Source organism: Chanos chanos, chromosome 3 (assembly GCF_902362185.1).
Source record: "Chanos chanos chromosome 3, fChaCha1.1, whole genome shotgun sequence".
Classification (NCBI taxonomy): domain Eukaryota; kingdom Metazoa; phylum Chordata; class Actinopteri; order Gonorynchiformes; family Chanidae; genus Chanos; species Chanos chanos.
The window spans coordinates 38,324,320-38,351,092 of NC_044497.1; the positions used below are offsets into that span (position 1 = coordinate 38,324,320).

General features: G+C 39.7%; 1 protein-coding gene across 1 annotated transcript in view; it reads right to left on the bottom strand.

Annotated features, from left to right (window-relative positions):
* megf10 (multiple EGF-like-domains 10) overlaps positions 1 to 26,698 on the bottom strand; it is a 55,817-nt gene extending 29,119 nt beyond the window's left edge. The window contains exons 1-7 of the mRNA XM_030767830.1: positions 26,527 to 26,698; positions 25,897 to 25,991; positions 13,267 to 13,328; positions 10,774 to 10,860; positions 7,953 to 8,054; positions 7,358 to 7,458; positions 5,035 to 5,127 (exon numbers count right to left, since the gene is read on the bottom strand). Of these exons, the coding sequence (XP_030623690.1) occupies positions 5,035 to 5,127; positions 7,358 to 7,458; positions 7,953 to 8,054; positions 10,774 to 10,860; positions 13,267 to 13,328; positions 25,897 to 25,991; positions 26,527 to 26,698 (712 nt within the window). The remainder of the gene's footprint in view (positions 1 to 5,034; positions 5,128 to 7,357; positions 7,459 to 7,952; positions 8,055 to 10,773; positions 10,861 to 13,266; positions 13,329 to 25,896; positions 25,992 to 26,526) is intronic.
* Positions 26,699 to 26,773: the final 75 nt, after the last annotated feature.

Sequence of the window (26,773 nt, forward strand, 5' to 3'; positions counted from 1 at the left end):
CTCTCTCACTCCTCTCCATTCTACTGTCTGAAAAGAGACGTCGTTGTTATTCTCAGAGTGCATGATATTTATTATAAATCCTTCTTTTTGAAATTGAAGCTTTCTACCAATAACCTGGAGCTGAAACAAAAATACACAAAACTTGATTTGTGACATGAGTTTTGTGAATTTGTTCTGCACACATATACCTGCATCTTATTATCTCTCCGTAGTGGTGAAATATCAGAACATTATTGCATTTTATTTAAGACATAAACTATAACAAACACAAGCCAAGAAACAACTTAAACCAGAAGGCAAAAAAACAGAGACCACATGTCACTAAACATGACAGGACACAGGCCTCAAAAAATCAAATGAATCAGGACACAGCATAAATTTTGACACTACGAAAAATGCAACACATATTTACACATTTGCTTGGATTGCCCAGTTATGACAGACAGTGCACAGAAGGTCAGGGAGGTTATGGGAGCCCAGCCCTACCTTGTTTATAAATAAACCCGTGGTCTGTTGATTGGGTGGGTGTGCATCTGTTTCATATAATGCCCTGTGTATGTGGCTCAGACCTTCATCAAAACATTTACAGTGAAACTCAAAGATGAAAGACCTGTGGAAGGTTGGTAACAGAAATAGAAACTAGCAGAGATTTGGGGAAAAAAAAAATATCGTGCGTGTGACTGGGAGAGGCTTATCCCAGACAAGGACAAAACCCTGGACCACGATGGACAGCACTGCTCCTGCAAGTTTTCGTTCGTACCACCGATCGAACACACCTGATAGAGTTTAGTCACTGATTCACACAGCGCTAATACTGTGGGCAAGATGTTCAGAGTGTCAGTCAGTGACATTTAGCACAAAACTTTGTTTAAAAAAAATTATCACGTCCCTCCTAAATTACGCAAGCAAAACTGGATTGTCTACACACCTGCACAAACTCACTTACACACATTGCTACAAAATCACCAAGCTCCACACATCTCTCAAAACTGTCTGAATTTAGGGATTTAGGATGCAAATGGGACTTGAACTTGTCAGTCCCTGGCTTACACACTGCTAATGGTATGTGGTTTATAATTATTCTTCTCAGTTACATATCACTTGTTCAGCTGTCTGTCTCCACATGAGCTTATGCACACCTAGGCGTTGTGAACCGTGTGAAGCTTTTTTTATGATTCTGGGGGAGCAGCCAATGATCCATACAGACCATTTAAAATCAAAGTCTCGTTTGATCTATAGGCTGTTTCACTGTATTGTTCCTGAAGGAAGTGTAGCAGCCTTGATCTAAATCCACTTTTATTAAAACAGTAAAAAAGAAAAGCAGAGAAGATTTGTGAATTAATGAGAAGTTACTCCTCTTTTTCAGAACACCCACATCACACAGAGTCTAATGCTCTTAGAAGGCTGAATGCATAGAAGACCACTGCTAAACACTGTGTTAATCCATAGTGTTAAAAGAAAGTTAGAAGAAACCGCAAAAAGTGCTGTTAACTTAGCTGTGAAAGTACTTATTTTAGTGTGGTCCTGAACATGCAGCAATACAGATGTGTGTATTACTGAATATACAGCAATAAAAACAAAATTATTTAAAACTCAAATAAGAAAATACATCAAAATTGTATATTCGAAAACCACTGCTTCCAGTTACGACCAACAGTCTGTTTTTTTCACTGTTGTACGTATTCACAGTTCCCTACATGATGTTGTCTGGTTCCTCACTGAAGACAAACTCCAGACTCTGAAACAAACACAAACACCTCCGCAGCAAAGTGGGCACTTAAAGGCAGAGCCGCTGTGTGGATATGGAGTTTCACCAGCTCCTCAGAGGAGCTAAAAACCCTTTCCATTCCAAAAGACAGCGCAGAGAGCCATGCCGAAGCCTAGAAACCCAAACCCTCAGCAGCAACAGCTGGCTGCGGTGTTAATGTAAAAGCATATTGTTTAATGAATACTGCAGTCAGACAATGAAATTGTAGAAGCGTTCTCCATGCATTTGTCTGAGCGCAAGCTATCACCACGTCATTATACCAGACTTCATCCAGCAGGGGCCTTCTCAGTGCATTAGCACACTCATGTCTTAGAGGAACACACATGCATCTACAGAGCAGAGCTGCAGGACTTGTACTCCTGTCATATGCTGTCCTAGATTTCCTATCACAAGTACTGTGCCCTCAGGTAATTTCCTTCATTTCTAAGCCTGCTGTCCAGCTCATCTTGTTTTACTCTTTGTGTGAGTGCGTGGAAAAAAAGGGGGTCATCTACTTCGTCCTTTCTTGAGGATACAATCCTCAGACATATTGTTGGGGTGCTCTGACCCATAAGCCAGAGGGAACAATGAGTTTGGCTTTGGGGGGAGATTTTGAGGAAATGAAATCCATTGCTGTGGATGTTAAATGCTCCCTGCAATGGGACCCCCAACAAGACAGACAAAGGAAATGACGAGAGGTCATTTAAACAATAAATGAGTCACTGAGCTTAGACAGCTGTCCAGAAAGATCCAGAAATCTAACACCCAAACTAGCAGAATGGGCCTATTATCTAAGTACAGCACTGCCAATGCTGTAAAACTGATTAATAAGAATATGATAATATGCTTCAGGGAGAACTAAAAGAAACAGATAGACACATGTCAACATCAAGTCATACTTCAAAACCAGGGAAAAATAAAATTTACGAGGAGCCATCTGTGGCTGACCATATTTTGACCAAAATGGAAAAATATTGGAAGAAAATCAAATAACTTCTGTAAAGATCGCAACCAACCCCCGGTGGACTAGTTTTTAATAAACTCACTGAAGTCTAAGTACAATAATGTGGTTTAAATCAGTCAATTTAAAAAAAAAAAAAAAACAGCACGATACTCATTATACTCTTCCATGAAAAAGAAACAACATCTTGTTTTGGAATTGAGAACAGTTCTAGCCAATCACATTTTCAATATGCCAGCGATAAAGCCAATAAGATCCTGACAAATTGACTGAGAGCAGCTATGAGCCTGGGGCCCTGACTTGCTTGAGAGGAGAGACTTTGATTAGTGGGACTTTGGATCAATACATACTGTATTTGTTATAGCAACTAACGGACACATGAGAAACCTCTGGGCTCAGAGTGAAAAGCAGGACAAGACAGGCATGAAAGCAGACACTCAGTCTGATCCGTCAGCATTCAGAAAGGGTGTTAGATAAAGGAGACATGATATGTGCTGGTTTTATAAAAATCCATGCGCTATATCTGTTACATCTCAGTAACAATTTATAAATTATTCAAATTCTCTTGTGTCCACAGCACATCTGTTGAGTGGAGACAAAACACAATTAAGACCAATTACACATCAAATTGCTCACTGCATAGCCCACTGACAGCACACTTCACAGGAGTGTTCATTTCCACAGGAATGCTAACACAGTACTCAAAACTCAAAATTGAACTTAACCTTTGAATCATGGCACTTGAGAGATACTATGGTCTCAAAATTTTCCCAAAGGTGGATCAGACTTTTAATACAGTCAAGTATCTCCCTATTCTCTCTCTCTTTTTCTTTCTCTATCTCTCTCGTTCTCTCTTTCTCTTTCTTCCCCTGTCCTCTCAACAATGGGACTAGATCCAATCTTACCAGTGTTTGCTCTCTCTCCCTCCCTCTCTCTCTTTTTCCCTTCCTCTTCTCTACCCTCTTCTCTACGATCTGACTAAATCTGTGATATCAGTGCTCGTCGACGCCCCCTGATCTGAGTGACCAGTAAAGCCTGCTTTACTCCCAAAGGACAGAGACAGCAGACGGCAGACATAACAATAACTCGTTTACTAAAATGTCTGTAACACAAGACATTGGGAGAGGCCCAACCTCAGCCCTCTAGTCAAACAGTAGACATCCTAGTGCCTCCACTGGAGCCCAACCTCCTGTTTCAGTCTGTACACCAGCCCTTTCAGTGGCCAGGGATGATGTGTTGCTCTGATGATTACAGGTTCAGATATGGTGTTAACAAAGAAAGTGGGACACATGTAGGTACTTCAGTTAGAAATTTTCAGCAGCGTGATTCGATCTTTGAGGGACGTTCAACTTACACTCTCCTCCCGGAGCTTGTTCAAGGGTTTTGGTTTTTTGTTTTTTTTTGTTTTTTTCAAAATAAATGTGGTCGAATAAGCGTCCGTTAACATGTCCCAGTTACCAAATTAAACAATTTCAAAGCCCTTTATTTACTCAGGCTACCATTACACCTGTCCGTCTGTGTTCAGAGAGATACGGTGAGCCTGAGGAACACTAAAATCTGTGAGATCTCTGTGTGTGGATTGAGTGTCACAGGTCCAAAAAGAAAGCACAGGTGTGTTTGTCCTTCACAGCTTGGTTCCTTCAGAACACAGCATACTTTCAGCCTTGACCTTCAAAGATGATGAAAAGCAGCCAAACAAATTTTTTTCTAGTTTTTCTAGCTCAGAGTCTCGATCGTTAGGCCTAAGCCAGGGTCATGCAAGCAGCTGGGGAGCCTCTTGCAAATGTATGAATATCAAACGAATAGAGCAAAGTGAGACATCATATGGAAAGATGTATACAGAGGGTTAATTACTACCTACTTAGTTCTTAGTTTTTTAAAGTAACATACAGAGAACAAAGGGAAATTGAGCAGAAACAGGACAGTGATTACTGCTGCATACAGTTCTTCCAAAAGACACTTTCTCTGCTTTTCTGTGTATCAAGGCCAAAAATATGTGAGTCTGGGTGGAGGGTATCCACTGTACTTCTGTGCTGGAAGCACTATGCTGGAATCCAGAGTTTGAAAAAGTTTGGCAATGTTGTACCGTGTGTGCGTATACATGTGTGCTTGCCTCTCATTGTGTGTGTGTGTGTGTGTGTGTTCAATAGTTTGTATCTGTGGGTTTCCAGACTTGTGGGTGACCAGGAAGTGATAAATGGTTTAAGGAAGGCTCTCTCTGTCTCCCTCTCTCTCTGTTGGTCTCTCTCTATTCTCTGTCTATGCATCTATCTCTCTTTCTCTGTGTGAATGGGAGAAGAGTGACAAGCACAGCTGAAAGACTTACCACTGGAGCAGTCGGCTCCTCCCCAGCCTGGTTCACACTGGCAGGTGTTTGGGGCCACGCAGCGGCCGTGCACACATTTCTCAGCGCAGTGAGCTGAAGGAGAGAAGAGGGAGGGGGAGCGGGAGGCGGAGGAGGGGGTGGTGTGTGGTTTGGCATTTGTAAAGATATGGGGAGGAGAGAGAGAAAAAAAAAAAAACAGAGAGAAAGCGAGGTCAGATTTCACTTCTTCAAATGGGCACAGAGCAAAAGTGAAAACGTCTCCGCAGGAAAAACAAACACAGGGAAAACCTCAAGCTGACCTGTTTAGCAGAAGACCTACGGCACAAACAAATGCTAACGTTCTCAGTAGAACAGCTACAGTACAAACAAACAGTATACTGGGGTGCTGTACCGTTTGCAGAGCTTTTGTAGACTTTGAGTTCAAAGAGCACGGATCTTTCATCACATCATTAAAAGTGAGGATCTTTGTTCTTGGCACAGGGAGGGGAAAGAATGAACATTTTGAACAGGTGGCACTGGTGACGCTGGTGATATTGATGATGAACAGTTACAAACAAGGCTCAGTGCAACTGAATGGAAGTGAGCAGCAAACACCAGTCAGGGCAGAGGGACACTGGAAATTGAATCAAATCCATTAAAGACGGAGCTTAAGGGGCGCATTATGGCAGAGTTTCCATGGTCTAGAGCAGGCTGTGTGTTTTTAACTAAACAGATCCTCAGTGTGGCTGTGACCTAACATGTGGGAATCCTCACTGAGAGACTGTTTGTAAACAGTGGTTGAGTAGGAAATAGGATTAGCTCTTGAAAGTGTGTGCCTGGCCTTTTTTTCTGAGACAGCATCAGATAAAATACTTTGAGTGTATGTGTGTGAGAGCTTGATTGTGTGTGTGTGTATGTGTGTGTGTGTGCGTGTGTGTGTGTGTGTGTGTGTGTGTGTGTGTGTGTGAATGTATGACATAATATGGAGCACAGTCACAGCTGAACAATGACATCTCAGCAGCTGACAATCTGTTTCATGAGCCCAAAACAGAGTGTAATACGGAGTCAACTAAATCAACACATTACAAAGGTAATACTATTTCCTACTCAAATTGCTTTATTGTTTCCATGTTCTGTACTTTAACAAATTTCAAAAACGTAGCAGATTTGGTCAGATAGATTTGGTAGCACAGGTCAAATTGAATTAATAGATGAATCAAGGCTTGAGTATGAACTTTTATTCACCTAATGAACATTAGATGTTATCAGAAATATTGGAGATAGAGTTCAGACCTCCACAAATGAGGTGACTGCTGTCCAAAGGAGCGGCTTATCAGATTAGGGATAACTGTACATTCAAAACTGGGTGAACACCGGGGGAAAGAAAATGAAAAAAAAAAAAAAAAAAGAAAAGAAAATAGTGTTTCCTCTCTAACTGGATTTCTGTGAAGCCACTAGGAAACAGAGGGCATCAGATGGCACCATGTGATTGTAGCAGACAGTAAGTACAACAGCTTCTTTTCAGGGCCAGAAGAATACCCCCCATTGAGTTGAGGCCAGTCACATTTCCTACCCCGTTTCTGGATAAAAGTTGATTCATTGCCGTTAAAAACTATTATCAGTTTCTCCTTCAGCAAAACCATGTCTTCATCAAACCCACATGATGCTTCCTTCCGTCTATGGCCTATGACTCATATACTCTGTAGGGTTTCAGTGAAAGGCAACATTAAAATATGTCCATTATCTGTTCATTTCAGGCAACTCATGATCTAAGAGTATGACAACTCTTTTTGATTCACAGACTGAGCTGATCCGGACAGACAGGCTCTGTAGAAATTACTTTTCGATCTTACTAAATCTTATCTCAATGAGTTTATTATGGTATTTATTGACTAATTAAACTATTCACCATAACCAGCTGCTACCAACTGACTGATTTTACAGTCACAGACATCAGCACATATGCTAACTGTGGATGATTGTTGTTTGGTCAAAGTCTGTCAGACCAGACCAGGGATGGCTCCTGTTGGTAGGTCAGTTGTTGTTTTTGCTGTGGCCTGGCCAACCAAGCCCCTCCCCCTTCCTAACAACTGTGCTACACCTGTCACTCTCTCCTGAAACGTGTCCTCTGATACACAACTGGCCAACCGGTAAGGGCGACAGGGTCAACTCGGACATGTTAACGTGAAACAGCAAGGCTCTGTGATTCCAAGACCAGACACACACATACACACACAGACACACACACACACAGACAGACACACGCAGACACACACACACACACACACACACGCAGACACACACAGAGACACACGCACACAGACACACAGGTAGAGATACTCACGGACACACATCTCCCTGCTCTCATAGAAGCCTGGGCAGCACTGAGACTTGCGACGGTACATGGTCTTCTCTCCTCGCCGGTAAGCTGTCCGATAGCTCACCCTTAATGCCAGAAGGAAAGGGGAAAATGATTATTTCAATATTGGTGCAAAAAAAGAGTTCCTTTATTTCTCATTTAAATGTCTCGCTCATAAGAAACACTGTCTACAAGAACAGTAATGTGCAATGCCCTGTAAGGCCATATTTGCCATTTTCATCAGCTGATGTGTAGAACATCATAAAAAAGCAGGAAAAATAAATCATCTTAAACCAGAGACTAACATGTTAGTAACATGTATTAAGTAACATGTTAAGAACAACTGTAGCTTCAGAAGGGCACAGTCACTGAATGACACATCATAAATGATCAAAGGGTTTCTAATGGTTTCTCCAATTTTAATATCTCAGGGTCAAATCAAGGTCATGATCATGGCTGCATCCTGAGAGGCACCTCATCCATTCATTCGTTTTCTGTTGGTGGATAATCATCACTACACAGACACGAGAAAAAGACTAACCTTTTCCCACCTGTTTTATAGTGTCCTTCTGTCTCTCACCTGTGCCGTGTGCACTTGAACCAGTTGAGAATGTCGGTGCAACTGGTATAGTAAATCTGATCAAACGGGTGTGCATAGGACTCCTGTACTGTAACAGAGTAGCTGTGGAACACACACACACACACACACACACACACACACACAAATACATGAGTGAGTGATTACACACTGAAGTCTTTTGTTACAGCTTGCGTGTGGTCCCATAAATACAGGCACAAATGGCTTAAGAGAGACTAATTACTTTGATAAGTGGGGGGGGGGCATCATTATGGAGACTCTGTACCATACAGGAGTTATGTTGCATGTTGCTAATAGATTTCACCCTCTGCTCAGCATCCACAATGAGAATTCAGACGTGTGTGGCAGCCTGTTCAACCGTGGGGAGTTGCATGGCTATTTGTAGTGTTTTGTATATTTACAAACAGTCTAAGTGTAATTCACACAAAACTGTTTGACTTTTAACAGGGCTGCCAGTGTAGTATTTCTTTGTTTAAAAGCTATCATCATAAATCATTGCTTAGCCATCCCTTGACTATTGAATGGTGGTTAAATGTCAACATCAAAGTTTCAGATATCCAAAGTTATGGACATCTGAAATACCACGTATACTGTGTACACAAAACTTTGTACTAGTAAAGCAAACACCTGTACTTAATAATAACAAAAAAGATTACATGAAAGTAAACTGAGACTCCAACAGTTACAAGAAGATTACATGAAAGTAAACTGAGCCTCCAACAGTTACAAGAAGATTAAATGAAAGTAAACTGAGACTCCAACAGTTACAAGCAGATTTCCATTTCATTTCAGAAATTCAAATGTGCAATATTAATAGTTACACCCGGACAGATACACAAATGCTAAGAGGCCCATCTGAGTGGTGCTGTTTGGGCTGATAATCACTCCCTTGTGATCTAAATGGGAGTAGTTGTAACTGTAGGCTTTTTTTCAGGATGGTCATGAATGGAAGTGTTTCTCTAATGAGAACAGACAGTTTGAATGTGAAGAATGTCATCTTAAAGAGAGTCTATAAAGAGAGTCTCCAAGGAAAATGGCTAAATAATTCATGTCTATTAACAGAAACAAATGATGTTCAAATAACACTCTTGAGGCAGGAAAATTCCTGACCACACTGGTGTCTGTTTAAATAATATGCAACACATAGCACGGACATTCAACCTACCACAAAAAAACATAAAGGTCCAAAACGTCAAACTACAAGCCATTTCAAATAAACCATGCTAGTAGCTAAAAAAGGTCCACTTTTTCGGGAAAAAGGACCTACACCTTCTAGTGGGCTGTCTACAGCCCTGTATAGTACATTATATTCAATATAGGTTTAATATAACTTTTACAGTGAATATCTTTAAGTGAATTTAAGCTGTTAATTGTTAAACAAATAGTTGTGTTAGTATTAGTTCTGTGTCATGGCATCTAAATGTCTATAAACTAGTCCTAATTCCTTCATTAGTCTTTTAAGGTGGTGTCTTCATCACCGGAAATAACAATACCAAAACAGAAGCGGTTTAAATACTTCCCAGATAAGGTAGTCCAGAGAAAAAAAAATGGAGTGGTTGCCAGATCTGCATGTGCACATATCTAACCATTTTAAAACAGAATAGAGGGTCTAGCCAAATCCCGCGATGAGATGCCAACCAATAACACTGCATTTTAAAATGAATTAAGGTTTCATAAACAACACAACATGATTCTCATGAGTGCAGGAAGAGGATGGTATTTAAGAAACATCAACTAGGACATTAGTCTGGCATGGCTGCGGAGCTCCAATCCCAGACCACACTCATACCCTCTATCTGAGGGAACTGTTCCATGGTCTCTTTTCACGGATGCTTAGGAGCTGCAGCTGTTCCATCAGATTACTCAGTGAAAGTGAATCTAGCTGGGAAAGCAGCCTCCACCTTTGTTCTCTTCAATCTGCTTTAATGGATTTCCGAGCTGTTCCTTAATTTGGCCAAGCAAATCTTCTGCCAGTTAAAACTCAGTCTGTGTGAGTGTGAGAGTATGTGTACTCCTCTTAGCTGAGGAATTCCATGCACGGAAAGCTAACTCAATTACCCTGAAGACAACGAGCAGGAATTTAACGCGACTCGGAAACTCTGATCAGTGGTTATTTTTCTAAAGAAGTGATCCCTGAGGCCAGGGACACATCTTGTCCACACATTACTCTATTTGCCAAAAAACATTCCTCTAACCACAAATATGGCAATGATACATAGCTTAAACATAAAAAGACTCTCTGGACCAGAGTGGTCCACAGATGGCAAAGTTCCATCAACATGAAAAAACACAGCTCAGTTTAGGAGGTTTACATGTGAGTAAACTTGCTGCTCATAGCATGAAGAGGACATGGTAAAGAGTGAATGTAATCACACACAGGGTTTATTCCGGTGCTGGCACACACAACCTCTAAGTTTCTCCAGTAAACAACAGCAAGGGCATGTCATACACTGTTCCATTGCACACATTTTTATGACTAAACTGCCCATGAGATTATAGACGTTAGTCACAGTTCACAGTTCACTGGGCCTTTATGTGTCCCTGATTTCTCACTATACTCACTAGCTACTATATGACAACGCAACAGATGTGGAACAATCCAGCTTTCATAAAGAGTGTTTTATTATATTGTTTTGTTGTTATACGGAGGGATGGTAAACACAGTGGACCAATAAAAATAAGTAATGCTTTAGATGAAGTGTAAAAAGTGAGGAAAAAGTGGGAAATGGGAGAGATGCACAGCAAGGAGAAGTGAGAAAGGGGGAAAAACAGAGACATGAAAGTGTGAATGAATGTGTCTTACCTCTCCCATTGACTGCAAACGTTGGGGTCCTCCAGGTTGAGTGATGATGTCACTCCAAGGAAGCAGCACAATGTGACCAGCAATAAACTCCCATAACACCATAGGTGACAGGCCATCTTCGTAATAGCGACACCTATTCAACAGAGAATTAAAAATTTTTCAGACATCCCTGTTAATTGAAATAGAGGCTGATACAGTAACTTTAGGCCTTAGTAACAATTGTGTTTGAGATATATTAAAATATACAGTTACATTTCTGCTTCATTATGACTTCACAACTGGTTCACATAAACACCATTTCTAAAATGAATTTGCATGTTGAATCTCCCTTTTAGGACCTGCTAGAGTGGAGTGTGTAGGTCTGGGTTCTAAATACTAATAGGCCATCAGTGCTGTTGGGAAACAGGCTGATGGAGCTTCATAGTCCTTCTCTCTCCCTCTAGCTCCCAAGACCTTCCAAGGGACCTGCTGAATGCTAAGGGAAATTACATGGGAAAAAACAACCTGAAATGTTCTAAGCTGCTTCACTCTGAAGGAGCCTCTGTTTGAATTTCACTTCTAAATGGCCTCCAAGACCTGAATCTGTGCAGAAATATTTCCATTGAAATTGAGAAGTGACCATTAGGAACAAAACCAAGAGACAATGTTTGATACCTTTGATTAGAGAGTACCTCTAGGGAAAGGTCCTCTGAGGATAACTGGGCATTACACACTGTAACAAGGAATGTAAAGAACAGTGGGACCATTTTTCACTATGTCTCATACAATATTTCCTGAAATGTTGCATCATAAAGCTTTTGTATAATGTAAATTCATTACCGAGTGCTGTTGGAAACAAGAACCCATGCCATCACAGAAATTTTGAGATTGATCTCGTCTTACCAGCTGAAAATCCTTAGACACTTTACCATCTATCAGCCACATGGGAGGAGAAGAATGAGGAGGAGGACAATGTTTCTGTCAACATTCATGTACTCGCAAGATTCATATATATTCGTATCATTTAATTTTATATTAAATCAATGATACATTAAATTCATATTTCATCATTTATGCCTCAGTTAAACTGAAAAAGTTTGCCCATCCTTTCAAAAGCATGAAGGTGATCTCTGCCAAAGGTACAAGATTTGAGACATAAAAAAGGGACATCTCGTAAGCCTTTTTGGACGTGGCCCTTTGAAGAGGAGGAAAAAAGCCCAGCTATACTGTTTAATGAAGCACCAAAGATTTGAGCCTTCACCTTGTCCTACAAAGTCACTCCAGTAACAGTGTGGTCTAACATATCTAAGTTATATTCACTGTCATCAGGAGACCTGATAGATAAGATAAGGCAATACTGACCTCAAAAAAACTTCTTCAGCACAAAAAAGACAGAAGAAAATATTTTGTTTCAAATTCTCATTTAAATTTAAAGCTGTCTATATGAGACTGAACGAATGGATGGGAGAATTAGACATCTCTAATTAATATACTATATTTTTATATTGGGACAACACAAAGAGGCAGTAATGGATTAACAGTAGTTTCATTGTTTTGGTCCTACCCTTTGATTGGCATTAAATTGAAGACAAGGGTGTCTCTTTTGACTGTCATTCATTTTGTGGGACATTTCTATTTGTAGCCTGCTTCCTCTTGGGTCTACATTTCCTTTTGGTGGGGCATCCCTGTGGCATTCCCAAAAAATGACTCCCACACCACATATGCCATTTAATCATGGCTTTCCTCGAATATGGGAAAACATTGTTGCTAGTCCTATTATTCTTGTCAACTGTCAACCTACTCAGATTTGACCGAATAAGATGGCCTGAAAATTTACCCAGTCATACAAAAATGAAATGTCATATTTGAAAGTCATAAAAAAGATGTAAAGGCACTCTCTACACTCTGTTCTTGCAGGCAGTCAGTGCGTTTACCAAAGGTGTGATTCAAAGACAAATGTTTGTTTATACATTTATACATTTTTGATGAGACGTTTTCTCAGAGACATCAGTGTGGTGTCAGTATACATCAGCATAATGAAGTCTACAGCTCTGGTTAGATATGAATTAAATCTGCTTAAACACTACACTCACTGATGGCTCCTCTGTCAGTATTATCCTGCCACGGTTGAATGACAAAGTATGGAGGGAAAAAGCAGTCCCCAACCCAGACATCATAGAGAACAAAACTGAACACACAAAGAATTATCAGTGTAGGAGTGCAGAACAACTCCTCTTGACTGGCTGCTTCTGTAATACACGTTTAGTGGTATCGCACTGACACAGGAAACCAAACTAGACCAACTTCTCAAACTGTCTCAGAAAAACAACTTCTCAGAAACATCACAAAAAAATCTTATTAAGTTTTGAGAGAGCCACAAATTAATTTCCAAATAAAATAGCTTATCAAATTTACAACTGAAAAAAATAATATGGATCACAAGATATGTACTGAAGTCTCTCAAAACTCTTTATACATTTTCATGAAAACAGAGAGCTGGTACATACTGATCACATATAAAATATGCAGGCATGCACAGAACTATTTGAAGTAAGTTTCTTTTGCCCTTCGTAACCCTAACCTCCACTTCAGTGATTGACAAGAGAGAGTGTGATCATGAGACAGAGACAGCACCTTGGAGCCAGCCAACCTCTTATTTCATCAACACACTCATTGTATGTGTCAGACAAATAAGAGTCTCTCTCTGTCTCTCTCCCTCTTTCTCACTCTCTCTATGCCCGACCACTCTGTCTGCTTGTCTGTCGCTCTCTCTCTCTCTGACTTTCTCTCTCTTTTGCTCTGTGTCTCTCTATTTTTCTCTCCCACTGTTTGACTGACAGTGCACCAAACATCAGCAGTCCCTAACCCCAGAAAGCCATACTTGTTCTGAGAAACAGTAAAAGACAGAGGTAAGCCAAGAAGAGAAAAACACTCCTGCACCATTGTCTGGAGACAATGACAACACTCCACAAGTTGAAAAGGTTACTGAGAAACCATATCAAATTTCAAATATGAAAAAAGTCAATGCTAAAAAGATGAATACAGGTCTTTGCTGCTGGTCTTTGGCTGCATCTCTTTATGGAACATGACAATGCAGTACCTCATGACTAATCTTTTCATGTTTTCCCTTCAGGGCCAGGATTGGTACATCCTATTCAATCTATGGTAAAGGCAAGCAAAAGTTTTTGAGAAAACAGATCGTTTTGAAATAAGAGAGTTTATGCCGCTATTCATTTCTAATACATTAAAAAATTCTATTAAAAGGCTGTTTTCCCAGTTTATTATCAGTCACGGACATTCTGACACTCACATAGTCAAAGAAGAATATCACTCTATTAGGGGAGAACAACATTCTGGTTTGAGTTGGACCTTCTAAAAAATATAGTTTTAGTTCATTACAATGGCTAATAGTCAAGTCATAGACAAACCTTCAGTTTTATGGTAAACCTAAATCAGTGAATATAAATGAAAAATACCTTTCATGAGAATTCCTTTGTGGAGTGGCAGCTGCTCTTTTTTGAGGTATTGGTTTATAAAGCAAATAAAGTGTCTCAAAGCTGAGAATTTCTTTTACTACATTTTGTGAAATTCCAACGGCAGTGACGTCCTCATAGGAATTTTTTTTACAGCAAGACAAAACATGCGCCTAACTGGGCCTGTGATAAAATCTGAATGTACCATGAAAGGGTGAAGTGAAGAGGAGGAGGGTGCAATGGGTTGTCAGCTGGGTTAATGTCATCAGTTAATGGGAGCACCAGGGCTAGCCCACTCCAGTTTCATTTTGGTTAACAGAGCACAGCTGCACTAGCAAAGCCCCTCAACAACTGCTCTGCATTTAAACAAGAGTGTCGCTGTGCATCTGAAAGGCCCATACACGCTGGGCAGCCAAGGGGGGATTTGGGCCCAACCGCATAACTTTGATACACATCGGTCTGAACCCCAGAAACGAGCACTCAAGTCCTTTGGGGGGCCAAAGCTCATTCTCTGAAGTCCCTCCAAACACTGACAGAGGGTAGTGGGAATACTCCCAAATATTTATTCTCTGACACATGCAGGCTCAGTTGATGAATATTGTTTTTGAATATTCAGCAGAAGCTGGATTTGGGGACCAAGAGGTCAATTGGATTACATTTCTGACGCCTGCTCCTAAAAGTGTCTCCAAAGAGTTAAGCTTGTTGAGTGGGCAAATATTGAAAATGAACGCTGTATTAGACAAAGCACATAAAACATGTACAATGAAAAGTGTGTTGGTAATCTAGATTTTATCGACTGTGACTTCAGGCAAAGTGTAGTTATGTGTTCTCCATGTATACACTTACCAAAGTCCCAACCACAGCATCCTCCCGTCACATGTGTTTTAAAAATCAAACTTCAGTGGAGCACTAACTTAGTAACTTTGGTTCCTGGCATTTGAGTTCCAGTTTCCTGCTCAGCCCCATCAAAATAATCTTCTGTCTCCTGCAAGTCTATTAGCATATTTGGCACAGGAAAGACCAAAGCCAGAAAGGATGAGTGGGAGGCAGGAGTAGAGGAAGTTTAGAGAAACTCAACCCTACACCTTATTTAAGCACAAACAGATTGCACCTGGCTGTGTTTTTTAAGAAGCAGGTCTAGGAGACAGTAAAGTGCACGAAAGAAAACAGAGAGAGAGTAGGGCTGAGAGAGTTTGCCCTACCTGCTAAGCTGTTCTCTGACATACCATTTTTTTCCCTTTCACAATTCCACAGAGCGGCTTTATTTGACATTTAAAGACAGAGACTCTTCCAAAGACTCTTCAGCTGACCTCAAACTCTCTCTTGTCATTGTTCTTCCTCAGGAAAATTTTTGCTATTCTAACAAACAATGAGCAAGACCACATCAAACAACCCATCAGTGTTTGAAACAAATCTCCAACTGGGCGTGTAATTTTAGTCTTTGAAATTAAAACCAAATCAAACGAAAATGCCCAAAATAAAGTAGAAATGAAGCTGAGGTACTGGGAATCTCAAACACTGAAGATATCTACTTACATGAGCACAAAACACTCATTTGTAGATGGTTAGCATTTGTGCCTGCTGAATCAAACATACAAGTTCTTGAGATTCTGAAACCCAAATGTCAGAATTTGTCATATTCACCAAATGTCAGATGCTGTACTAGATACAAATGTTCTATACAATCTGACAAAAGACATCCTTCAGCCCATTTGGGTTCAACAAACCACGCAACTTGTTGCAGTTTAAGATTCCAGTGAACTGTCAAAGAATGAACAGAAACATAAAACGAGAATGAATAGAGCTAGAATTCTTCAAGACAACTGGAAAGTCTGAAATCCAACCAAACTTGAAAAAATATAAATAAGCAAAGTTTAGACCTGCCCAGCGGCAGGGGGAACTGTGCCCTAGATTGTCCTTCTGCTCTGAAAATTAGCCTGTACAATTAGCTTGCAAGTCACAAGCTGGCTACTGCCCGGTTTTTCAGAGCATGCAGGCGGTGGGGGGTACGGTGTACAGAGAAACACTGGAGACTCATTAAACTCTCAACACACCACTACATTAAGCTGAACTTTTTCCAAACTGTCTCCTGCTCTGTGGTTTTATAAGGACAGGTGGTACATTTGAGACAGGTTGCAGATTACAGCAAAATTACATTCCTGTCCAGCATGAAGGCAGACACTACATTTTGAGTGGTTGTTTATTTCACTTAAAAGCTATGAGTGCTATTACTTCCTGACATCAACTAAGTTCAGTACTTGAAGACAGTGTCTTTCATTGACAAGCATGACCAAGACAATACTCACTTTTAAATGAGGTACTTGCTATTTTCATACCACAGCTCTGCAGTAAATCTCAAATTTCATGCCCATATGCTTTTGCAATGGCACTGTAGGGATATAGCTTTACCAAATGTTAGGTCTGTGAGAAAAACACTAGGCCCCATACCGGAAGATTTCTGCACTGTCTGACATCAAGGCTAAGTTTCAGACAGACGCAGGGCAGGACGAGCAAGGTCAAGGGGAAGAAATAAGTGATGTGTCTACTAGACCCGTTTCTGTCTAATACCATACAGAGGCCCAGACAGGACATCTGTCAAGTAAAAAGTATAACCAGAATTTTTGTAGTAAAGATTAACCACAGGCTGAAATATAATTAGTCAATTTATGCTTACCTTGTTAGTCAGCAGTATTTTAGGATATAGGTGGCAGGGCTGAGCAATACAACCAAACATTTGCATTAGCCTATGGCAGTGTAATTGGAATTCTGTTTGGTGACAGTAACATTTGGGATGTTTTTTTTTTAAGTAAATAACAAATATTTTAATTCTATCACCTTGCTCTCAATTTTCTCCACTCAAAAGTCCACTCAAAAACTGCACAGCCCTTAAAGTTGCTATAATTTCGTCAGATACAAAATGCCACTCCTGCATTATCATAGTGTACAAGATATGTTGGGTAGAAAGGTTATTGCTTTAGCCTGAACTTGTATAGTACAAATGAAGACATGTTTCAGAAATAACACTGACTGACTACATTAATGTTCCCCAATCCAAGACAGAACTAATGCTAAACCAGCTGAAGCACTTATGGTTATAAGACCATGTACACAGCATGCTCTTAACACAACAATTCATGCTCAATCACACAAGACTTTCCAGGAATGCCTCCATTCCTGGAATCTTGAAATAAGATATGAATATTCTGAAATTTCAACTGGAAATTAGATTGCTCGGCAGCAGTAGTTTCTCCGTGTCAGTCAGCATGTGGGTAACGGCATGTAATGTTTGTTTGTCCCATCAGTGGGTACACAACTGAGGATGATGACGTCAAAATTACTTTAATTTAGGCCTAGAAAAACCTACATTTGTAACACATACTTAAGAGTGCTTAGATAGAATAGGACCATTTGAAACATTTTTTTGTGGTTCAAAACCTCACCACTTTTCATCTCTTACCAATTACCATCATGATTTGAATGGCTAGTCTCTCAAACATTATGGGGCAGGAAGCCATAGCTTCAGAAGTGTCATGAGCACTGCAACTGTGCTTTTCTAAGAATGAGATGGTTCTCGCTTTTGGCAACGTTCTGAATGTGGCACTGTTTTCATCCATTTAGTTGTTCAAAGACTATGAGTTAGTCTATTTTGCATCCTTAACGTAATCAATTTTATATGGTACTCATGACTTTGACCATTAGGTCGTTATTTTAAAGGGAGGCACATTTGTGATTTTATAAAGTGGAAATATAATTTATGCTAAGAGAACCACAGAGAGTGGTTTGGAACATTTACAAAGAGAGTTTTGCAAGCAGTGACTTTGATGTGGTTTTAATGCATTTTAATACCATTAAAAGAGTTCATGTGTGGATCTAAAACAAGAGAAGATCTTTTGTTATTGTCCTTTCCTTCAGTGATGAAACACAATATGAACTGAGGAGAACACATGACCTTCCACAGACCTTTCTTGGAGTGTGAAACAGGCAGCTTGGGACTCAAGTTTTCATCATCTACAAGAATCAGTGCATGGCTCAGGATTTTGGCAGATCCTGTGTGAATTGATGTAAATGGAGAGTGTAAGAGGGCAGGACTTGGTTTCTGCAAGGCTTCAGTTCTTTGTAGGTTGCTGATTTCCCGCCTCCATCCTTAAGCCAGCCAGTAAACACTGGCATGTGTCCCTGTCAATCAGGGAACATCTCCATTTGTCCACTCATCCAGAGAAAGGGGTGAAGCCTTTTTAGAGGAAAAACTGAGTTTTCAAGGAAACTTAGTTACGTTATTTAATACAGAATTATTCATTGCATTGTCTGATGTTTTGTGATGGATTCTGGCGGAAGGGCAAGTGGTGTTGAATCAGTAGTAAGAGAGGTAACAGGATACTCAATGATTCAACAAAACCTCTTACATCTCTCAAATCTACGGAAACAAATGCCTTCCCATTCCCACACTTATGACTTCTACAGTATCTCAAGGTTCAGTAAATTCCTTTCATTTCTCTCATCCATTCAGATAGAATTCTTTCAACACAATGATTTGTATTTCTGCTGTTATCAAATGCAGCACAGCAAACACAGACAGACTAGTATTACTGTGATAAGGTTTATCTCAAAATTGATTTTACCTAAATAACCAATGAGGTTCAAAGCCTCAGGTCCAAATTTAAGAAGTAATCATGCAAAGAGCTAACCAGTCCGAAGCAGACTTGTTTATTTTTATCTTCCGGAAAAACCAAAAACTAGGTCTATGCCAAGGCCTTTAATTATGACAAGGAATAATGCTGTTTTTATTGCTACCAGCTGGAGTGGCTTGCCACTCCCATGGCACAAACTGGGACATAATACAATAATAACACAGTAGTGGTCATTGCATCTCTACAAACATCCTGGCAACTGCTTAGGCTAGTCACTCTCACCTGTTTCACAAAACCAAACAGGAGGAATCTGTTGTCTCTACAGTAGTCATAACAAGTGGACAATTAGTGTGATGGCCATTTATCCATTCTTTTAACACCAAAGCTCCAGCCCGCAGAAGTACAGTCTGGTGCTGGATTAACAGTGTAATCTTTGGTTGGTCTCAAATTGCTGCTCTGTATCTATTCAATTTTGACTGATTCAACATTCACTTTGTTCAGCAACAGACTTTTGGTAACAAATAAGAGACATTTGATTACAAAGTTAAAACATATATACAGAGTAAATGGTAAGGGCTCTTCCAACAATCCATCAATTAGACACTAAGCATCACCAATCAAGGCTTGACTCTGCAACATAACAGCAACAGAAACATTCAAAATGTTTCATTTACAGCTTTTATCATGGAGACTAAAAGAGCTAGGCCCCTGTATATGCTATCCTGTCAAACTAACAAACCAGTTGTCTCTGATTCCAGCTGAAGATGTGTTGTTTTGGGTGTTAATGTATAAGGCGAGCAGTTAGGAGAGATTTTAAGATAGTTGTTGGGAGCACGGAGTAAGTAAAGGGCACTGTGCTCCCACTGGTGGACTCACAGTCAGTCACATGACTGTGTGCTGAGGGACAATGAGGGACTCGACAGGGGCCTCTGTCCTGCATGTCTCTACTCTGAGGGCACCCCATTTCCTCCATGAGAATAGTTGTGTGGCATTTACAGGCAAGACTTCATTTAATGAAGTGCTATAAATTGGCACGATGTATGATAATACGCCTTCCCATGCTGTAGGTCTAAATGAGATTGACCTCCGACAGCAACTCTGTTTTACTGTAACTATCAGCGTTAGTTACTCCATGTGTTACTTGTCATTTTTGATTTAAAAACTTCCCGGTATGAAGATGAGAAGGACAGCGGTTAGTGATACACAGCGTATGTTTGGGGTCTTCACTAAATATGACCTTCTATTATGGCAGTTTAGCAAACAAAAGCAAAAAACGTATTTGTAAACATCAATACAATGTTTAAAAAAGACACAGGGTGGCGTGTAATATGACAAATCAGGCTAAACTAACTGAAAATATCCAATATAACAGTCCTCAGTTAAAGGAATTTTTTGAGAGCCTCAATCCTTGCGTTCAGGAGACAATGAAGTATTTTCTCCTGCGTCTTTATATGTTATAAATCCTATCTATCTGTCTAGACAGATAGGTGCATATGTTCTTTTGGAATAGTCTGTTAATTATCTTATGATATCTGTGCACTTTTTCCATCTGATCAAGTCGCCAGATCTTCATGGGCAAAAAGAATTTGCGTCAAAGAGCTCTCCATAGTTATGCACAAATATTACAATAAATGACACCCAGGTACCCAAGTAAGACTTTCAAAATCAAACAATATTCGTGTACGAAAAGTGTATAAAAAACTTACCAACTCTATGCTGACGTTCTCGTCCAGTTCAAACTCATGGATCCACTCGGGAAAGCTCTTTCTTTAGGGTTAAAGTTTTGCATACAACAGGTTCATAAAGGAACTTTTTTCATTAAGGATTCAAAAGCACAGTTATCCACAGAAGTGCACCAGTCTCGAGCCCTGTCCATAAACCGTTTATGGTCCAGTCACAACAGTGATACGAGATTCTCGGAAAGTGTAAGGGAACAGATCCAGCAGCCGTTTTCCGCATCCCTTTCGTTCAGATCCCTGGGAGTTTTAAATTGTTAAGAACTGCGACAACAGCAGCTCGATGCTTGTCATGATCTCATCGCGGTGTCAGCCAATGAGGCTGGCAATTTCGTGAAGAGGTTGCGACCAACTTTGACCATGGAATTTCATACTTACGTAGTCTTTTTGAGCGATTCTTTTGTTTGTGTGATCATTTGTTGTATTTTTACATGTACGTCACTGTAAGTTTGAATATTATACATATTAATGTATTATGTATTGAGATTTGTTTTTTGTGATTTCAGTTGAGCAAATTCTTGACAGTAAATGACTAATTACATAAGCTATACCAATATGAATAAAGACGCAAATAGTGACTTCCATTAGTCGTCTTATCAAACAACTGCCATATGCATATCCTTTGATGTATCAGTTGTTCGCGTGCAAAATTAGGATGCCCTCCACCGTCGTTCTAAAAGGCACGTGTCCGATTGACATTTAGTGAAATAAGCGCCACCTTGAGTTCAACAAGAAGGGTTTCTATTTATCTCAAAATGTTTACCTTGATGGATTCTCCAAATAAATCTCGGAATTTTTGTTGGACAGTTTCTATACAGAACTTCGGGTTAAAAAACAAAACGACGGTGGAAGGTTGAAGGTTGAAAACAAATGCATTTACTTCATCATTTAAAATGTAGTTTGGCCGTATGTAAATCTTAACATGGCACCTGTTGGGTACCATGTGTCTCTAATTTCACACAATGAAAACTGCAGCAATTCAGCTGAACAGGCAAATCTATGGTCATTACATCTACCACAAAAGGTCACCTTAAATGAATGTTCATTGGTACAATATAAAGTACAATAATTACATTTATTTCAATTGATATATTCCACAAAATGCACTCCAAACTGTGCACAAAGCAAAAGACAACACAACAGTTCAGTGTTTGTCCATCAGTAAGTGTTTGGTGTTTGGTTATTTGCAATTCACTCAGTGTTCAAAATACATTTGTATAATAATTTTCCCTGAATTCATAATTAGGGGTAAGTAACAAATGATATATTTACATAAATTGTGTATAGACTTTTTCTCCAGTTGATATGGTTAGTTATTCTGTAGTCATTTCAGTGTTATGGTGATCCTCCTCATTAAGGTCTCATATTTTGTAAGAATTCCGGAATGTTCCTTGTAGTCCATCTGCTCTGAAGGATATAGTTCTTTTAGCATGGACCTGTTGAGGGATCTGAAGAAGAATAAGATAACTTAGTATTTCAGACTGTCACCCCAAATGTAAAGCTTGAGCTCAGTAAATGGAGGACGTTTGTGGTCTACTCAACATGGTCCCCATCTCTTCTGGACTCAGACTTGACTACATGTCCCATAGCTCCACCTGCTTGGGGGGTAACAAAACTTTTCTGGTAAGTCAAGCATCCCTGAGACATATAGCATTCCAAGCATATCTGGGTTGGCTATGTATTTAAATGATCAAATCTGTTCCAGTAGTCTTACAGAACTCATTTTCCTTGATCTTCTTCAATTAAAGTTATTACAGATCTAACAAGAGTGAGTGTGTAGAAAAGGTATCAAACATATATGACTTGAAAGCATTACAGAGTCCTTGTCAAAACTGTGACACTTATCGCGCTAATTAACCCTCTACTGCATGCATTATGATATACATGGGTAAAAAAATATTTGTAATGTTTTTTCTGCTTAAACTAGGACACTTTAACAGTATCAATATACATTTTCATGATTTTTAAATTTTCTATATATTTTAAACAAGCTAAAATAGAGTTTGTTACCTGGGAGTTACAGGATGCAGTACAGGGTTAAAAGAGCAAGATCACAAGGGAAAGGAACTCTAAGAAGTAATGGTGCAGGGCCAATCACACAAACATTACAAATACACACTACTTCAATGTCTGTTTCCAGCAGAGTCAAAAGACTTGATTCCAAACTTAAGGACATTGAACTGCACTGTTTTTCAACTTCCACAGAGTGTCTGTTTTAAGACAGCTGAATGTTTTGGATTTGCATTGCTGGATATTTAACTTGGATTTTAAATGAAAGTGTGTGATCGGATACAAACGGGTGTATTCACATATGAACAATTTATGCAATCAACAAATTCCAGTTGCACACCCCTGTGATTGAACTGGAATCATACCAAGAGCTAAAATCAGACAGGTTAACTTCAGGTAAACTTCACATTTACTGACCACAATTGCACATACCTGCATAACAAATGATATGACCAGAGACTGGTCCATTTTAAACCTGGTTTGTTGGCCCCATAGGATACTGACCAGACATAACATGAACATGAACTAAGAAAGCTACACACACAAATATTTTAGGAAATAAAGTTCTCAGCATTAACTCACATGTATCTGCACAACCATCCAATCCAGTCAAAACACAAGCAGACACTGGGCCTTGCTGTAAATTATTTAAACATTCCTGAGGTTTGTGTTTGATAGGAATCAGAAAGAAGAAAATGTAATCAGGTTATATTCATCAAAAACAACATATACACCACTGAAATGAGCCCCACCCCCACAGCACCAAATAATGCATTAGCTAAGAAGAAAAGTTTTAGAGCATTTAGGTGTGGGGACACAAACCATGGCACTCTATGAGGAACTGCGGTACCTGTATAGCAGAGTGATGACTTATCTCCTCAAACTGAGTGACCAGATCCTCAAACGAATGCTGGGGAAAGAGGCGTTGAGACCATTGTTGGACCACAGATAGAAGTGTGCGTAGATCTTCTACCTGGACCACGGGTAAAATCAGTTGTTCTAAATGGATGGACAAAGTTTGCACAATTGACCTAAGTGCCTACCACAATCCTGTGAACACACTTGGCAGCGCATTTCTGTTGTAACAAAAATTCAGTTTGTTTACAAGTCATGAGGTTCTCAATTGCCTCAGTCCAGTATTAGTGCAGGATCAGAACAGAAATGTGCCATTCAGTGAACCACTGACCTGAAGAACCATTTGCCTCAGTCATTCACACCATCTGAATATTAAATAAAAATGTTATAAGTGTATTGATCTTATAGGTATCTAATATGCTTCAGTTGTCACTGAAAAGCAGTCACAAACTACAGTAAGTACAGACAGTAATGCACTGTCAGTTTTTCAGCATGACTACAAGTGCTATACCACATGGCAGTCCCTGATAGCATGCACTTGCCCAGCCTAACCTGCTGCCTCACTCATTACAGCCAAGGATTAGACTCTAAGCCTATAATGGCTCATGAAGACAAGGAAGACGGCTGATTGACATACAAACCAGTTTTATTTAAAACCAGACTAGTGGCTTGTCTGTAAATCCTGCTCAAGGGGATGGGGCCAGTTTTATTTCTGTGCTGAGTGGTGGCTTTCACTTTTCTTGGGTGAGTCTGACAGCTGTGAGGATAGAGTGGGATTAGGAGAAGACACAGACTCAGCCCAGCAGGCCAATCTGACCATAATACAGATTTAGCTCAGTTCACTCTACTCCACTGCTTACGCACTTGGGGAGATAGGGTAAAGTTAGAATAGATGTAGACACGAGCAAGTAACACACAGTCCTGATCTACTGAACGGTAATCCACTGAACTCAAACTCCATCCATATCTATGTTAAGTCCAAAGAGCACCACAGTCACTATTATTTCTACTTGCAGAAGTTGTCTACTTTTCTAAACCATCTAAAAACCAGTGCTTCAAATGGACGTTTTGCAACAATATTACACTTGGAATATACATCTATATGCATTACACTTACTTTGTTTGAGTTTCTGTGTTGGAGAAATAAAACATCTCTCCAACTCTGTACTGGTCTTGAACAGCACTACAGGCCCTGCACGCATAGGCCAACTGCATTTCTCTTCACCAAGGGGCAATTTACAGACACATTGATCTGCCTTTGTTTTTTGACAATAATGAATCTGGCACAAGCACATACATTCTTGGAGGTGATTCACCAGTGGAAACTAGTGTACCAGCTGTGCATGCTGTCGCCTGGTCGACTAAGACACCTTTCCACACATCCATAACATATGGCCCTCCTGCCGGTAACCGGATGGAGTGAGCAGGTATGAGGTACCTAATCCAGGTAGATTAGCCATTGTATCCCAAGACGAATTAACACACTTTCATTCACAAAACAGCTGCAACCATAAGGTGTCACTCAATGTGACATACATTTGTGCCATTCACACACACACACACACACACACACACATATGTGTGTGTGTGTGTGTATATATATATATGTATGTATGTGTGTATGTATGTATGTATATGTGTGTGTGTGTATGTGTAAATATATATATATATATATATATATATATATAATTATGTTTCTTCAATACATTTACTGGGGTGAAGGAGAAAAAAGTACCAATTTTTTTTTTCTTTGGTACAATGCTGAATGCAATGTGAACAAAACTGTCTTGAATTCAAATTTCTGTGATCTGATTACATGACATGTCTTGGTAAACTGGTGTTGGTGACATTTAAAAATTTTTACCCTTATGAAATTGCATGAATAGAGCGGTTATCTAAATTGTACAACATTGAGCAACAACACTGAAATGACTAGTGAAATGGCCTGTTTGCTTACCTCATACCCTTCACCTTTGAAACAGGTGCTGCACAAGACAGTCCACAGCTTACATACTCCATTATCAGACAGAAGCCTGAAAGGCAATAATAAAGGACTCATTTTGCTAAGACTTATCTGACTCAACTCAAATGACTCCTTTAAAAACAAGCAGATTAGTCCTGTAGGTGGCATCATTGGGCAAAGACAGAAATAAGGCAAAACTAAAAGACATATTTCTTTTTTTATTATTTCCTCTTTTGTGTTGAAGAACAGTTATCTCTAAACTGTCTAGCACACATAGGACAGACTGTGTGGCCAATATGGAACTATACATACACATAACAGTCCTCACTTATCAAATGTAACATTTCTGACTTTGAGTATTTGTTAATATGACATACACCTTACACAAATTGATTTTACATGGACAGTGACCTCACATCTATATTAGATGCAAATGTATCTGTGCTCAAAGTGTACTTATCGGGTCAAAATAGGTATACTGACTTCTTCATATCCAGGGCTTCCTGTGGCTCTGTCCTGAAGACCATGGACTCCTCTTCCAAGTGGGACACAAGGAGCCCACCAACTTTCTGACCTGAATTCATATACTTTCACAATTAATCATATTTATTAATTTAGTACTTCTCCTGTGCAACAATTACAAGGTACTGGGAATCTGGAAATAACAATACATACAGAGTAATTCGGGCATAAGGTTTGGTGCATAACTGTAAATCTGTAATAATTGTAGAAATGAGTGATAACAACATAGGCTTGTACATTGAAACTCTACATAGATATTTGTACCATACTGTGCTCCTACAATCCATCAGAAACTGTAAATTACCCACATACACATTAAGAATTTTCACATCGATAATACTCTATTATTTTATAGCACAAGTGACCTAAAGGTTTGAAAAGCTTTCGCGCTGTATTTCTAGTTTTCATTTGAACTTCTCTCCGTGCATGCCACAGAACACCTTATGAACAGCAAACTTCAGAATTTTTTTTAGTGTTAATGCGCAAAAACAGAGCCTAAATAAACCCAGACATAAGTGTTTAAATTATTTAAAACCATACGCGGAGCCAGTATCCATTTAGGGAGAGGAAGACATTTATTTTGTTACCCTCCTCTTTCTGAAGGCAGTCCGCAGATGTGCTTGATGTCCCGGACTGTTTCCCTGGAAACCGAGCAAAAACCGGGGAAACCGGCGGAGGAAACGGTTGATAAATCTCATCCTGGAGGTCCTCGAAAAGGGGGGGGACAGAGATGTAGTCATGCTCCGTCGGACTGCTCATCTCTGTGGTTTGGAAAAGTCAGGAATATCACCAGTTGCAGTCTCATTATTAAAATATTCAAACAACAAAGCAAAA